We start from the raw sequence: 14225 nt of genomic DNA, 5'->3' as shown, positions 1-14225 counted from the left end.
ACCTCTGCCCTTGTTTCAGATCCCCTACCATGGGATTTTATCGTGCTCTATAAGGGCACCCCTCAGTCTCCTACACACTAGGGAACAAAGTCCCAAACTGTCCAACTTCTCCTTATAACTCAAACCTTTCAGCCTAGTAAATCTTTTCTGCACTTTTTCTAATTTAATAATATAATTTCTATAGTTGGACAACCAGAACTACACACAGTTCTCCAAATGTGGCCTCACCAATGTCCTGTACAGCCACAACAAGTCATCCCAACTCCTTTAGTCAATGCTCTGACCAATGAAAACTAGCATACCCAAAACCTTCTTCACCGCCTGCCTACCTGTGACTCCCCTTTCAAGGAACTATGAACCTGTCTTCCTAGATCGCTTTACTCTATAACCCTCCCCAGGGTCTTGCCATCGACTGTGTAAGTTCTGCCCTGGCTTGACCCACCAAAATGCAAACACTTTACATTGAGGGCGGCACGATGGCACAGTGGTTAGCACTGCTGCCTCACACCACCAGAGACCCGGGTTCAATTCCCACCTCAGGCAACTGTCTGTGTGGAGTTTGCACATTCTCCCCCCGTGTCTGTGTGGGTTTCCTCCGGGTGCTCCGGTTTCCTCCCACAGTCCAAAAAGGTGCAGGTTAGGTGAATTAGCCATGGGAAATTGCCCACAGTGTTAGGTGTAGGGGAATGGTTCTGGGTGGGCTGCTCTTATGGAGGGTCAGTGTGGACTTATTGGGCTGAAGGGCCTGTTTCCACACTGTAAGTAATCTGATCTTACCTAAATTAAACTCCATCTGCCATTCTGTCAATCAGCAGCACACTCTTATTGTAATTTACTGTGAGAAGTTAAGCAAGCTCATTAAATCAAAATACTGCAGATGCTGGCAATAGGCTGAGTCAAAAACAGAAAGTATTGGAGAAACTCAGCAGGTTTGGTGGTGTCCATAGGGAGAGAAACAGAGCTAACGTTTCATGTTCAGTGTTCTCTAGAAGAGTCAGTCTGGACACAAAATATTAACTCTGTTTCTTGATCTCTATCTCTATCTCTCTCTCTCTTTCTCTTTCTCTCTCTATCTCTCTCTTTCTCTCTACTTCTCTCTCTTTCTCTTTCTCTCTCTATACCTCTCTCTCTCTTTCTCTTTACCTCTTTCTCTCTTTCTCTTTCTCTCTCTCTCTCTTCACAGATACTGCCAGACCTCCCATATTTTCTGGTTTTTAGTTAGTTAAACAAACTACACAGTATAGATGAGAAATGATTTTTAATGGAAGTGTACAGTTGATAAAGGAGGTGCATATTCAGGAGTGAGATACAGACCAAGGGAACCCCAAATTGTCTTCATGTGAGCATGACAAAAGAGCATTGATTAAGGTTAACTTCAAATCGTAAGGCCTGTTAAACATTGGTCAAATTTACCAGGGTGAGTAAGGTTTTAATCATAATTATGACTTAATAGCTTTGCTCAGGTGTTGGTTTAGCAGTAATGGGGTTAACAACTAGATAAGGAATTGACAGAGCTGCTCCAACTTAAGAATATGCTCTCTGTTTTTCGGGAACTCCTGTGTCCTGGATTACAGGAAATGTCTTCAGCTTGAGATCCAAGTTTTGGAATTTTAGCAGCTGCAATCACTGTGAGAAAGTGACTACAAGAAGCAAAGAGGGTTTATGAATAGAGACCGGCAGTGAAGTTAAAGGGAGATTGTTCGTGAGCGATGTAGAAGGTACAAAGGTCACCAGAGGGGAGTACGGCCGAAAGGAAGTTTACACAAAACAGCAAGTGGCCTGGTCGAGGTATTACAGGAATACTTTCCCAAAGAACAGAGAACAATTCGGTATAGGAACAGGCTCTTCGGCCCTTCCAGCCTGCCAACCCATACTAAAACTGTCTTCACTTACAGGATCGGTATCCTTCTATTCCCTTCCTATTCCTGTATCCATCCAGGTAAATGCTGCTATTGTGTCTGCTTCCACCCCCTCCACTGGCAGTGTGTTCCAGGTACACCCCACCCTCTGTGTGAAAAACTTACCGCACACATCTCTTTTAAACATTCTGCCCCCACCCCCACCTTGAACTGTGTCCCCTGGTAACTGACCCCTCCCTCCTGGGAAAATTCCTCATATTTCCCACTCTATCCATGCCATTCATAATCTTATAAACTCTTATCAGATCGCCCCTCAACCTCCTGTGTTCCAGTGAAAACAAACCCAGTCTATCCAAACTTTCTCCATAGCTAACATCCCCCAGACCAGGCAACATCCTGGTAAACCTTCTGTGTACATTCTTCAAAACATCCACATGATAGTGTGATGACAGTACTGTGGTTGAACTGAAGCTCTATAAAGCTGCAGCATAACCTGCCTATCCTTATACTCAGTGCTGCTTCCATTGAAGGTAAGCGTGCCATAGGCCTTTTATACTCCCTTATTTACCTGTGCTGCCACCTTCACTGATCTGTGGACCAGATCCCTCTGCAAAACAGTACTCCTAGGGGTTCTGCCATTCACTGTATAATTTCCACCTCACCTTGACCTTCGAAAATGCATCACTTCACATTGGTAAGGAACTGGATGCTACAAAGATGTGGTAACAGTCTCCATGTGGGATCAAGATTGACAAGGAGGCATAGTTGGATGGTTTGTATTGGCAGGGACAGGTTGAGAGAGTCATCCAAGGATTGTGAAGGAAGTGACAGCATAAACTACAGGAGCACAGACCATAATCAGTCTCCCTGGACCTAGGGGTGTTGCTGGGGAACAGGAAAATTGCCTTGTTCAAAGAAAGCTTTGTGAGAATAAACCCAGCAATTACAGACCAGTCCGTTTCACTTCAATGCTGGGGAAGCTTTTAGAAGAACCTCTTTGGTACAACATTAGTAATCACATGAATAAATGCGAGCCAATTAAAGAATGTTATGGGGAAAACTGGAGCTGTTTTGAAGAGCTAACAGAGAGGGTTGAGGAAAGCAGCGCAGTTGATGTAATGTACATGGACTTACCGAAGGTGTTTGATACGGTCCTATGGGATGCTTTGTGGACAAACTGACAGGTCTAACAGGGTAAAAGGGACAGGTAGAAGGTGCTTACAAAATCAGCTGAGGGATAGGAAACAGTGTATGTTTCAGGCTGGGAAAAGGTTTGATATGGAGTTCCTCAGGGTTTCCGTATTGGGACTCTTGCTTTTCCCAAAATACACTAATGATCTGGATCTTGCAGGGGATACTTTCAGAATTTATAGATGTTATGATGCTTAGAAGAATTGTAAACTCTGAGGAGGATAGGGTGGTTTGCATGTGGAATGAACTTTCTGAGGAAGTGGTAGATGTGGGTAATGGTACAATGTTTAGAAGACCCCTGAATAAGTTCATGGATCAGAAAGGTATGGAGGGATACAGGCCAGGAGCAGGCGGGGGGATCTACTTTAGTTTGGGATTACATTCAGTATGGATGGGCTGGTCTGTTTCTGTACTGGGTGACTCCACAACAGTGTTGAACTCCGAAAGCACATTGACATGGGCAGAAAGGTGGCAGATGATGTTTCATACATGGAGGTGTGAGGTGATGAACTTGGGTTGGAAAATCATTTAAAGTCAATCCAAAATAGGGGCTACAATTCTAAAGGCGGTATGGCGGGAGCACGGGGAGCTGGGGTATGGGTGCACAAATCATTGAAGATGGCAGGACAGGGGGAGAGAGCAGTGAATAAAGCACACAGTGCCCTCAGCTTTATCAACAGGGGCACTTAGCCCATATCCCTCTAAACCCTTCCTCTTCATGTCTCCATCCGGATGCCTTTCAAATGGTCTAATTGTACCAGCCTCCACCACTTCCTCTGGCAGCTCATTCCATACACGTACCACCCTCTGGGTGAAAACGTTGCCCCTTAGGTCCCCTTTATATCTTTCCCCTCTCACCCTAAACCTATGCCCCTCTAGTTCTGGACTCCCCCACCCCAGGGAAAATACTGGGGTCTTTTTGTAATTTTGTAAATCTCCATAAGGTCACCCCTCAGCCTCCGACGCTCCAGGGAAAACAGCCCCAGCCTGTTCAGCCTCTCCCTATAGCTCAGATCCTCCAACCCTGGCAACATCCTTTTAAATCATTTCTGAACCCTTTCAAGCTTTACAACATCCTTCCGATAGGAGGGAGGCCAGAATTGCACACAGTATTCCAACAGTGGCCTAACCAATGTCCTGTACAGCCGCAACATGACCTCTGATCAATACTCAATACTCTGATCAAGAAAGGAAAGCATACCAAACACCTTCTTCACTATCCTATCTACCTGTGACTCCACTTTCAAGGAGCTATGAACTTGCGCTCCAAGGTCTCTTTGTTCAGCCACACTGCCCAGGACCTTACCATTAAGTGTATAAGTCCTGCTCTGATTTGCCTTCTTTTTTGAACTCTTTCAAGTTTTACAACATCTTTCCTGTAGCGGGGAGACCAGAATTGTGTGCAGCTTGACAACAATGATTGAAAAACTTCAGTGATGAAGATAATTGAAGAGGTTGGAACTGTTCTCCTTGGAGAGCAGAAGGCTGAGAGGGAGATCTAATAGAAGTTTCCTAAATCACGAGCAGGCACTGAATAGAGCAGACAGAAGGAAACTTGATCCCAATCATGAGGGGGAACAAGAGCAGGAGGTGCGTAATTGGTAAAAGAAACAACAGTGATTTGAGAAACACTTTCTGCTATAGTCAGTGGAAGAAGCAGACAGAGAATGTGGTGGAGACAGATTCAGTTCAGGCTTTTGAGAGGGGATTAGGTGGCCATTTAAAGTCATAGAGATGTGCTTCACAGAAACAAAATCTTCAGTCCAACTCATCCATACCGAGCAGGTATCCTAACTTAATCTAGTCCCATTTGGCCCATATCCCTCTCAACCTTTCCTAATCATGTCCCCATCCTGTACCAGCCTCCACCACTTCCTCTGGCAGCTCATCCCATACACATACCACCCTCTGGGTGAAAAGGTTACCCCTTAGGAAGAATGTGTATGAGAATGGGGAGAGAGACACTGAGTGAGATGATCATTCAGGCAGCCAGCAGGAAGGTGATGGACATGCTGACCACCTCCTGGGTTGTAGTAATTCTGTGAATCTCTGCCAACTAACCGACAGATCAATAGCAATCACACAGTCCCAGTTCATCTTGATGTTCATCCCATTGTCAGGACCAGTGTTTCCTGATGGGATTGTTGGAACGAACTTGTTGTTGGGTGGATGAAGTTGTAACAGTGCGTACTGTTTTCACCACCAGCATTACAGTCCCCATGTGAGAGAGAGTCGTGCACAGCAGAGGAGTGGTGCGGCGAGCAGAGAGGGGTTGTCGGATGCTTCTGTGATGATGCCACTGGTGACCAGATGAATAAGAACTATGGTAAGAGGGGTAACAGTGAGCAGAATAATCAATGCAACCGATGTGGGACATAACCACTCCTTTCAGACCACATACAGCACTGCCAACCATCAACCCTTACAACTCCCATCTGGGTGACAGCCAACCTTCCCATACCCCTTTCAAGGGAAATCCTGTTGAGGTTGGAACTCTGAAACAAGCACAAAGGATGCTGGAGAAACTCAGCAAGTTTGGCACCATCTGTGGAGAGATTTTCTGATTGAGTTCCGAACTGCCAGCCCTTCTGAGTCTGTCTAGCACCGTCTGTGTATTACGTTTATCTGACCAGTGAAGTGATTGTAACAAGCTGGACATCAGAGAATGTGAGTTCCCTGATTGGGGCTGTTAAATCTGGTCCAATCAGGGAGCCTTGGCTGACACACCACAGGGGTCAGGGTCAGAGATACTGACAATCTGGTCCCTACCTGACTCTGAATGAGGTCGTATGACAGCCAAGGGCTCTCCATGTGTAAATAAAGACTGACTTGGTAATGGGATAGTAGCCATGGGTATACCCTGGTTACTGTGCTCATTGGTTGATTGTGAACTCAATGACAACTGAGAAATTTATCTGTTTCCCAGTCATATCCCAGTCATATCCCAGTCATATCCCAGTCATATCGCAGTCATATCGCAGTCATATCCCAGTCATATCCCAGTCATATCCCAGTCATATCCCAGTCATATCCCAGTCATATCCCAGTCATATCGCAGTCATATCCCAGTCATATCCCAGTCATATCTCAGTCATATCCCAGTCATATCCCAGTCATATCCCAGTCATATCTCAGTCATATCCCAGTCATATCTCAGTCATATCCCAGTCATATCCCAGTCATATCCCAGTCATATCCCAGTCATATCCCAGTCATATCTCAGTCATATCCCAGTCATATCCCAGTCATATCCCAGTCATATCTCAGTCATATCCCAGTCATATCCCAGTCATATCCCAGTCATATCTCAGTCATATCCCAGTCATATCCCAGTCATATCCCAGTCATATCCCAGTCATATCTCAGTCATATCCCAGTCATATCCCAGTCATATCTCAGTCATATCCCAGTCATATCCCAGTCATATCTCAGTCATATCTCAGTCATATCCCAGTCATATCCCAGTCATATCTCAGTCATATCCCAGTCATATCCCAGTCATATCTAACTATCTCCCCTCCACATTTTCTGTGCTTTGATTTAAAGTTCAAACCAAGACTACCCTGAATCCCCCACCAATGGTGTGGGTGACACGGTGGCACAGTGGTTAGCACTGCTGCCTCACAGCGCCAGAGACCCGGGTTCAATTCCCGCCTCAGGCGACTGACTCTGTGGAGTTTGCACGTTCTCCCCGTGTCTGCGTGGGTTTCCTCCGGGAGCTCCGGTTTCCTCCCACAGTCCAAAGATGTGCAGGCCAGGTGAATTGGCCATGCTAAATTGCCCGTAGTGTTAGGTAAGGGGTAGATGTAGGGGTCTGGGTGGGTTGCGCTTTGGCGGGGCAGTGTGGACTTGTTGGGCCGAAGGGCCTGTTTCCACACTAAGTAATCTAATCAAAATGGTACAGCTCAGAGATATTGAACTTACATACCAAGACATCATCAGAGTTATACACCTTCTGGTTGATGTTTCCTGATCAATCTATTCTGAGATGTCATTTGAACTTGGGTTTCTTGTCCTAGAGGTGGGACATTATCCCTGAGCTGCAGGTTCCTATAATCTATGGCTCATCTGTGAATACATTAGGCAGGACCTTCCTCTCTTCCAGAGAAACCCCCATGTTTGCCCCTTCCTTACTGCATTAATATAGTGCCAGGGCACATTTTGTAAATTGTTGATGGCTGTTTTGTTGTGATTCCAGACTACAGGCTGGTGTGTAATGGGAGCAGCAGTGAGATCTCACTCTCCCGCTGCCTGTTGTTCAGCGATGCCTGGCACACTCGCTACTTCCACTTGAAAGACCCCAGTTGTATCGGGCAGGTCACTGATGGAAGATTGACCTTTCATTTCGATAGCACCAGACCCTCATGTGGCTCCACACTCAAGGTTTGTACATGCAGAACAACTCAAAAAACTCAAAAGGACTTTGATGAATGATGACTGTAAGACATAGGAGCAGAAATTAGGCCATTTGGCCCATTGAGTCTGTTCCTCCATTCAGTATGTTTCTCAACCCCATTTCTCCCCGTAACCCTTGACCCCCTTGTTTCTCAGGAACCTATCTATCTCTGTGTTAAATATCCTCAATGACCAGGCCCCCCACAGCCCTCTGTGACAGTGAATCCCATGGATTCCCTAATCTCTGGCTGAAGAGATTTCTCCTTATCTCTGTTCTAAAGGGTCTTCCCTTTACTCGAAGGCTGTGCCCTCGGGTCCGAGTCTCTCCAACCAATGGAAGCATCTTCCCAACATTCACTCTATCCAGGCTATTCAGTATTCTGTAAGTTTCAATTAGATTCTCCTCATCCTTCTAAACTTCATCGAGTAGACCCAGAGTCCTCAAACATTCCTAATATGTTAAACTTTTCATTCCTGGGACAATTTTCATGAAATATGTGTTTTTTTTTAGATTTGAATTCCAGAGCAGAGACAGATGGGTGTAGTTTTAGTTTGGTGAAGCATTTCGATGATAAGGTCAGAAAGTCAACTTGGAACAGTGACCAAAATATATTAGTCCCACTGCAGTAAAGTGCCTGGGACAGACCCCTGTAATGTTAATCAGAAAAAGGAGTTTATACTGTTGGGTTTAGGATTGGCAGAGTAAATACAGTGAGGTAATTAGATTTATTTTGACTACAGAACAGAGATTTACAGTTTGGTTGAGAATGAATACAAGAACTCAAGAACTAGAAGCGGGAGGAGGCCATTCAGCCTCTCAAGCCTACTAGCCCATTCAATATGATCATGCCTGCTCTCATCTTAGCCTCAACTCTCTTTTTGCCAGCCTCCACAACCCTGCAATCCCATCACTGATTAAAAATCTCTCCATCTCCTCCTCCCTGGTTATCCACCGCATGAACCAATTGAAGGTGTTAAAGATATGGTCCATCAAGCCAGGTTTCTTTCTGGGATTTGACTTGTCCAGTATTACCATCAGCAGGAATCATAACAAGCTATTTTAAGAACATTTTGCATGTCTCTGGTCTGCAAAGAAAAGGGAAATTGCCTCTTGAAGTCTCCAGGCAGAGTACACTCTTCTGCACTGAATTCCTTGTAAACATTAACTTCATGTGAGTAGTTCTGGAAGATGGATTTTATGAAGTTAATTGTGAACCATTTGGCAGACAGAGTGCATGTTGACAGATGTGCCCAGTAAGTGGTCTGGATATGATGCTGTAATGCTGAATGTATTTTTGGGCTTGGTATTATAGAGAAATAGGCCAGAATACCATGGACAGTTTTGGGCTCCTTACTTACAGCAGGTCTGAAATGCATGGGAGCAGTTCAGAGAAGGTTGACCAGAACTAGACTCCTAGCATTGACTGGGAGGGAAATTGAATAAAAGAGTAGGGTGGTTATTCTTCAGTGACAAAAGGCATTGGTGAGGCCACATCTGGAGTAATGCCATAGAGCAATCACAGCACAGTCATGTGGCACAGAATCAGATCCTTCGGTCTACAATCGTCCATGTCAACCAGATATCCTAAACTAATCCAGTCCCATTTGCCAGCACTTGGCCCATATCCCCCTAAACCCTTCCTATTCATATACCCATCCAGATGCCTTTTAAACACTGACAGGACTGGAACAGGAGAGATGCAGGAAGCATGTTCCCGATGTTGGGGAAGTCCAGAAATTGGGGGGGGGGGGGTCACAGTCTAAGATTAAGGAGTAAACCATTCAGGGCTAAGATGGGAAAGATTTTCTTCAATGGGAGACCTGTGAATCTGTGGAATTTTCTCCCACAGGAAGCTGTTGGGGACAGTTCGTTCAATATATTCACGGGGGGAGGTGGAACAGCAAAAGGGATCAGCTGGTATAGGGAGATGGTGGGAATAGGATACTGAGATTGTGCCATTATATTGAATGGTGGCACAGATGTGTTTTTCTGTCCATCCCAGGTTGAATTCTTGAATCAGGGACAGAATGTGAACATTGTGTTGCCCAGCTCCTGATTCAGGGATGCGAGAGCAACATGTGCTTCAAATTCTTAAAGTGCCTGATGTGCTGACTCCCCTTTCGGGACACTCTGAGTCACAAAGATATTTTAATGTTTAGGTTAACATCACACACTTTACTCACTCCAACACCATCCAAGCGTCGGTCATTGAGAATTACGGGCTTGTTTCACACAATCGGACTATTTCTCTAGACTTCTCCTGCGTGTACCCTCTCACTATCGACATCTCGCTGTTTGTGTCGGATGAGGTCGTGCAAAGGTAAGGAGACCAAGATATTTCAAACCCATAATCAAACGGACAGCGTTGGGGAGTACAATGTAGATCCCTGCACCCAACCTCCACAGATCATCCTACACTACACCCGTAACTCTGCATTAACCATGGCCAATCCACCCTAACCTGTACATCCCTGGGCACTACGGGACATTTTCCCATGGCCAATCCACCCTAACCTGTACATCCCTGGCCAGTATGGGACAATTTCCCATGGCCAACCCACCCTAACCTGTATATCCCTGGGCACTACGGGACATTTTCCCATGGCCAACCCACCCTAACCTGTACATCCCTGGGCACTATGGGACAATTTCCCATGGCCAATCCACCCTAACCTGCACATCCCTGGGCACTATGGGACAATTTCCCATGGCCAATCCACCCGAACCTGCACATCCCTGAGCACTATGGGACAATTTCCCATGGCCAATCCACCCTAACCTGTACATCCCTGGGCACTATGGGACAATTTCCCATGGCCAATCCACCCGAACCTGCACATCCCTGAGCACTATGGGATAATTTCCCCACGGCCAATCCACCCTAACCTGCACATCCCTGGGCACTATGGGACAATTTCCCATGGCCAACCCACCCTAACCTGCACATCCCTGGGCACTATGGGACAATTTCCCATGGCCAATCCATCCTAACCTGCATATGTTTGGACTGTGGGAGGAAACTGGAGTACCCGGAGGAAACCCACACAGACATGGTGGGGGGAATATGTGGTGAGGGAATGCCTGGGGCTTGGGGAGCTGACAGGGCAATGAGTTTACTACGTGAGCTGGTGATAGGCACTGAGTTTCATTCCTGTATCCAGGGCACGTCCAGCAACCCACTGGATATCCAGTGTGGCAAGGAAATGACAAATACCCAAACAGGTGAAGGACCAATCACTCCCCACCGCTCCTTCCCCTCCCCTGGTGAGTAATTTGAAAGGTTTGAACTTGAACAAATGGGTTTCTCCCTGAATGAAGTATTCCCTGGGATTTCTCCACTCCTGGAAGTAAGATGACCACAGGGTTTGTGGTGGAAACATCTGCTTTGCTCCATCCGAGCAGTCCGATGGGCTGAATGGCCTGCTCCTGTTCTCATGGTCCTATCCTCTCAGTCCCCTATGGGAAAGTCAATTGACTGCATTTCTTCTCCTCCTTTTCTTGACACAGTGTGGTCAACATAGCATTGCCATCAGGTGAAGGGTCATATGAAGTCAGAATGATTATGTACCAAGACCCGGAATATAGCCAACCCTACACTCAGACCCCAGTCCGACTCAGTGTAGATGACCGTGTTTACATTGGCGTCACTGTCATGGAGTTGGATCCCAACCAGTTTGTGGTGACCCTGGACAACTGTTGGACCACTCCAGACAATAACCCCTCATCGCAGACGAGATGGGGCCTTGTGAGCAATCAGTGAGTATGACACCAGTATCTCAGCCCTTTTGGTATTCTCTCCAAAGCCTTCTACTCCCTTGAATTGAGACGTCACTTTCAAAGCTCTTTGTTTCAGCCTGTCTACCTTGCTCTGTTCCCTAGTCTTAAAGTGACAGGAAATTTCCAAATTCTTGCCAGAGTTTTCACAAATGCAGCTTTCATATATGCCATTTGGTATTGTCTTTATATTTGTTCATGCGATGTCAGTGCCTTGAGGTTGACCAACATTTATTGTCCATCCCTTCGGGCCTTCCCTGAGTGTCTGACTATTCCAGAGGGCTGTTGGAAGTCAACCATGTCGCATTGGGTCTGGAGTCATGTGTAGGCCCAGACCAGGTAACAACTGCAGATTTCCTTCCCTAAAAGACATTAGTGCCCGCTCCCCACCCTCTCCTCATGGGTTTTCACAACAATCTGTGACAATAGTCATGGGCACCCACCACTGAGAGAAACTTTCGATTCTAGATTTATTCATCGAACTCAAAGCTAGAGACACCAACACATTCAGCAGCAGGGGAAGCAGCGAGGGATGGGAGGCAATATGGAGAGCCATATTCTTTGATGGAGGTAGACTCAAGTAAGATGGCTCTCTAAGACAATTGGGGATGGGGATAGGATGAAAAATAGAGCAAGGATAGCAGAGAATTAAGGAAAATGATATCAAGGATTATTTGGTTAAGTAGGTGCATTGGGGAGACACCTGGGACGACTGGATTGCACTTTTAAAAGAGTTGGCAGAGACATTGGACCGAATCCCTGAATCTGTAGAAGATTCCAGTTGATGTTGTGACAAAAAGTGAATGTGAATGATGAGACTCTGCAGTCTACGATATTAGAACATAGAACATAGAACATTACAGCACAGAACAGGCCCTTCGGCCCTCGATGTTGCACCAACCTGTGAATTAATCTAAGCCCATCCTCTACGCTATCCCATCATCATCCATGAGCTTATCCAAAGATTATTTAAATCTCCCTAGTATGGCCGAGTTAACTACATTAGCAGGCAGGATTAGCAGGATGTGCTAATATCTCACATTCTGAGTGTAATATTTAAAAGGTTGCACATAATTATGTTTGAACAATTATCATACAATTTCTTACAGATGTCCAAGCGCTTTAACTGAGGTGGAAGTGAAGGAGACTGGGACCTCATCCATTTGCCGCTTCTCATTTTCAGCGTTTAAGTTTATTGGTGATGTCAATCAAATCTACCTGCATTGTCAGATCAGGCTGTGTGACTTCCGAACCAGCCAATGTTTACCAGTAAGTATGACCTTTCTCTCGATGGTCTGCGTGTCCTGTTTGGACTCAGAGTTAACCTCCTACTGTGAAATATTTCTGAATGACTTTGTCAGAAACCGATCTCTGTTGTAAAAAGATTTACCCTTTTTTAGGAAAGGGTTTTCCCAGTAGATGTCACTGGTTCATTCCAAGTGGAGCTCATGCCATCCCATTCCTATCAGATCCAATTCTTCCTTTATAATGATAGTCACACAGGATGGATGAGGCAGTCATAGTCTGTTGTACCTGATGCTAAGATTGAAACAGCTACAATCCCACAATCCTCTGGTTGGAGTCATACCTAACACATAGGAAGAAGGTGGTGGTTGGTGGGAGGGAGCTCCAGGGCATCTCTGCAGGAGTCCCTCAGGGCAGTGTCCCAGGGCCCAACCATCTTCAGCTGATTCATCAGTGACCCTCCCTCCATCATGAAAAGATTCAGAAAAGATTTACAAGGATGTTGCCAGGCTTGGAGGGGTTGAGCTGCAGGGAGAGGCTGACCAGGCTGGGACTGTTTTCCCTGGAGCATCGGAGGCTGAGGGGTGACCTTATAGAGGTTTACAAAATCATGAGGGGCATGGATAGGGGAAATAGACAAGGTCTTTTCCCTGGGGTTGGGGAGTCCAGAACTAGAGGGGCATAGGTTTAGGGTGAGAGGGGAAAGATATAAAAGAGACATAAGGGGTAACTTTTTCACACCAAGGGTAGTGCGTGCATGGAATGAGCTGCCAGAGGATGTGGTGGAGACTGGTACAATGAAAACATTTAAGAGGCATTTGGATGGGTATATGAATAGGAAGGGTTCAGAGGGATATGGGCCAAGTGCTAGCAAATGGGACTAGATTAATTTAGGATAAAATGAGTTGGATCTAAAGGTCTGTTTCGTTGTGGTACATCTCTCCGAGTCAGTCTCAGTAAGGTCAATCATTGCACAACATTCAGCACCATTTGCATCTCCTCAGAGACTGAAGCAGTCCATGTTCAAATGCAGCAAGATCTGAACAATATCCAGGCCTGGGCTGACAGGTAGGAGAAAGTGGGGACTACAGATTCTGAAGATCAGGGGTGAGAGAGGGTGGGGCTGGACAAATGCAGCCTATCAGGCTGTACCCAAGGTGCAGGAGAATCAGCCTTTTCTGATGAAGGGGTTATGCTCGAAACGTCGATTCCCCTGCACCTTGGATGCTGCCTGACTGGCTGTGCTTTCCCACCACCACACTCGCTCGACTCTTGGGCTGTCAAGTGGCAAGTAACATTCATGTGACACAAATTCCAGGCTATGACCATCTTCAATAAGATAGAATCTAATCTCTTGACATTCAATGATGATTTGGGAAATTTCAGAAAGGTATCAGACCAGAGGAGAAGGCTAACTAAGTTGCCCTTAGTATTCCCAAGTCTAAGGATTCAGAGATACAATAGAAGATGACCAAAGACACTTGAGGGAAGGGATAATAGAATGTAAATCTATATCTGATGTAAACTTCAAAGGATTATGTCCCTGAACCCCTAGGTCCCTCTGTTCCACAGCACTACCCAGGGCCCCACCATTAACAAAATGCAACACATGACATTTATCCTGATTGAACTCCATCTGCCCCTCTTCGGCCCATTGACCCATTTGATCAAGATCCTTATGTAATCTTAGAAACCCTTCTTAGACAGAGAGAGTTGGTGTTTTAGTGTTTGATAATCTTCCAAACTTCAATACATTCTGG

The 14225-nt window shown here is 45.8% G+C and overlaps 1 protein-coding gene across 1 annotated transcript in view; it reads left to right on the top strand.

The window, feature by feature from the left end:
* The window catches only part of LOC140458943 (IgGFc-binding protein-like), a 160137-nt gene extending 147537 nt beyond the window's left edge, over nt 1-12600 (top strand). Inside the window, exons 33-36 of the mRNA XM_072553677.1 lie at nt 7249-7433; nt 9606-9766; nt 10954-11202; nt 12330-12600. Of these exons, the coding sequence (XP_072409778.1) occupies nt 7249-7433; nt 9606-9766; nt 10954-11202; nt 12330-12600 (866 nt within the window). The remainder of the gene's footprint in view (nt 1-7248; nt 7434-9605; nt 9767-10953; nt 11203-12329) is intronic.
* The last annotated feature ends 1625 nt before the right edge of the window (nt 12601-14225 follow it).

This window comes from Chiloscyllium punctatum, chromosome 34 (genome assembly GCF_047496795.1).
Source record: "Chiloscyllium punctatum isolate Juve2018m chromosome 34, sChiPun1.3, whole genome shotgun sequence".
Taxonomy (NCBI): Eukaryota; Metazoa; Chordata; class Chondrichthyes; order Orectolobiformes; family Hemiscylliidae; genus Chiloscyllium; species Chiloscyllium punctatum.
The sequence above is the reverse complement of the archived record's forward strand: the minus strand, read 5'-3'. Positions and strand labels throughout refer to the sequence as shown.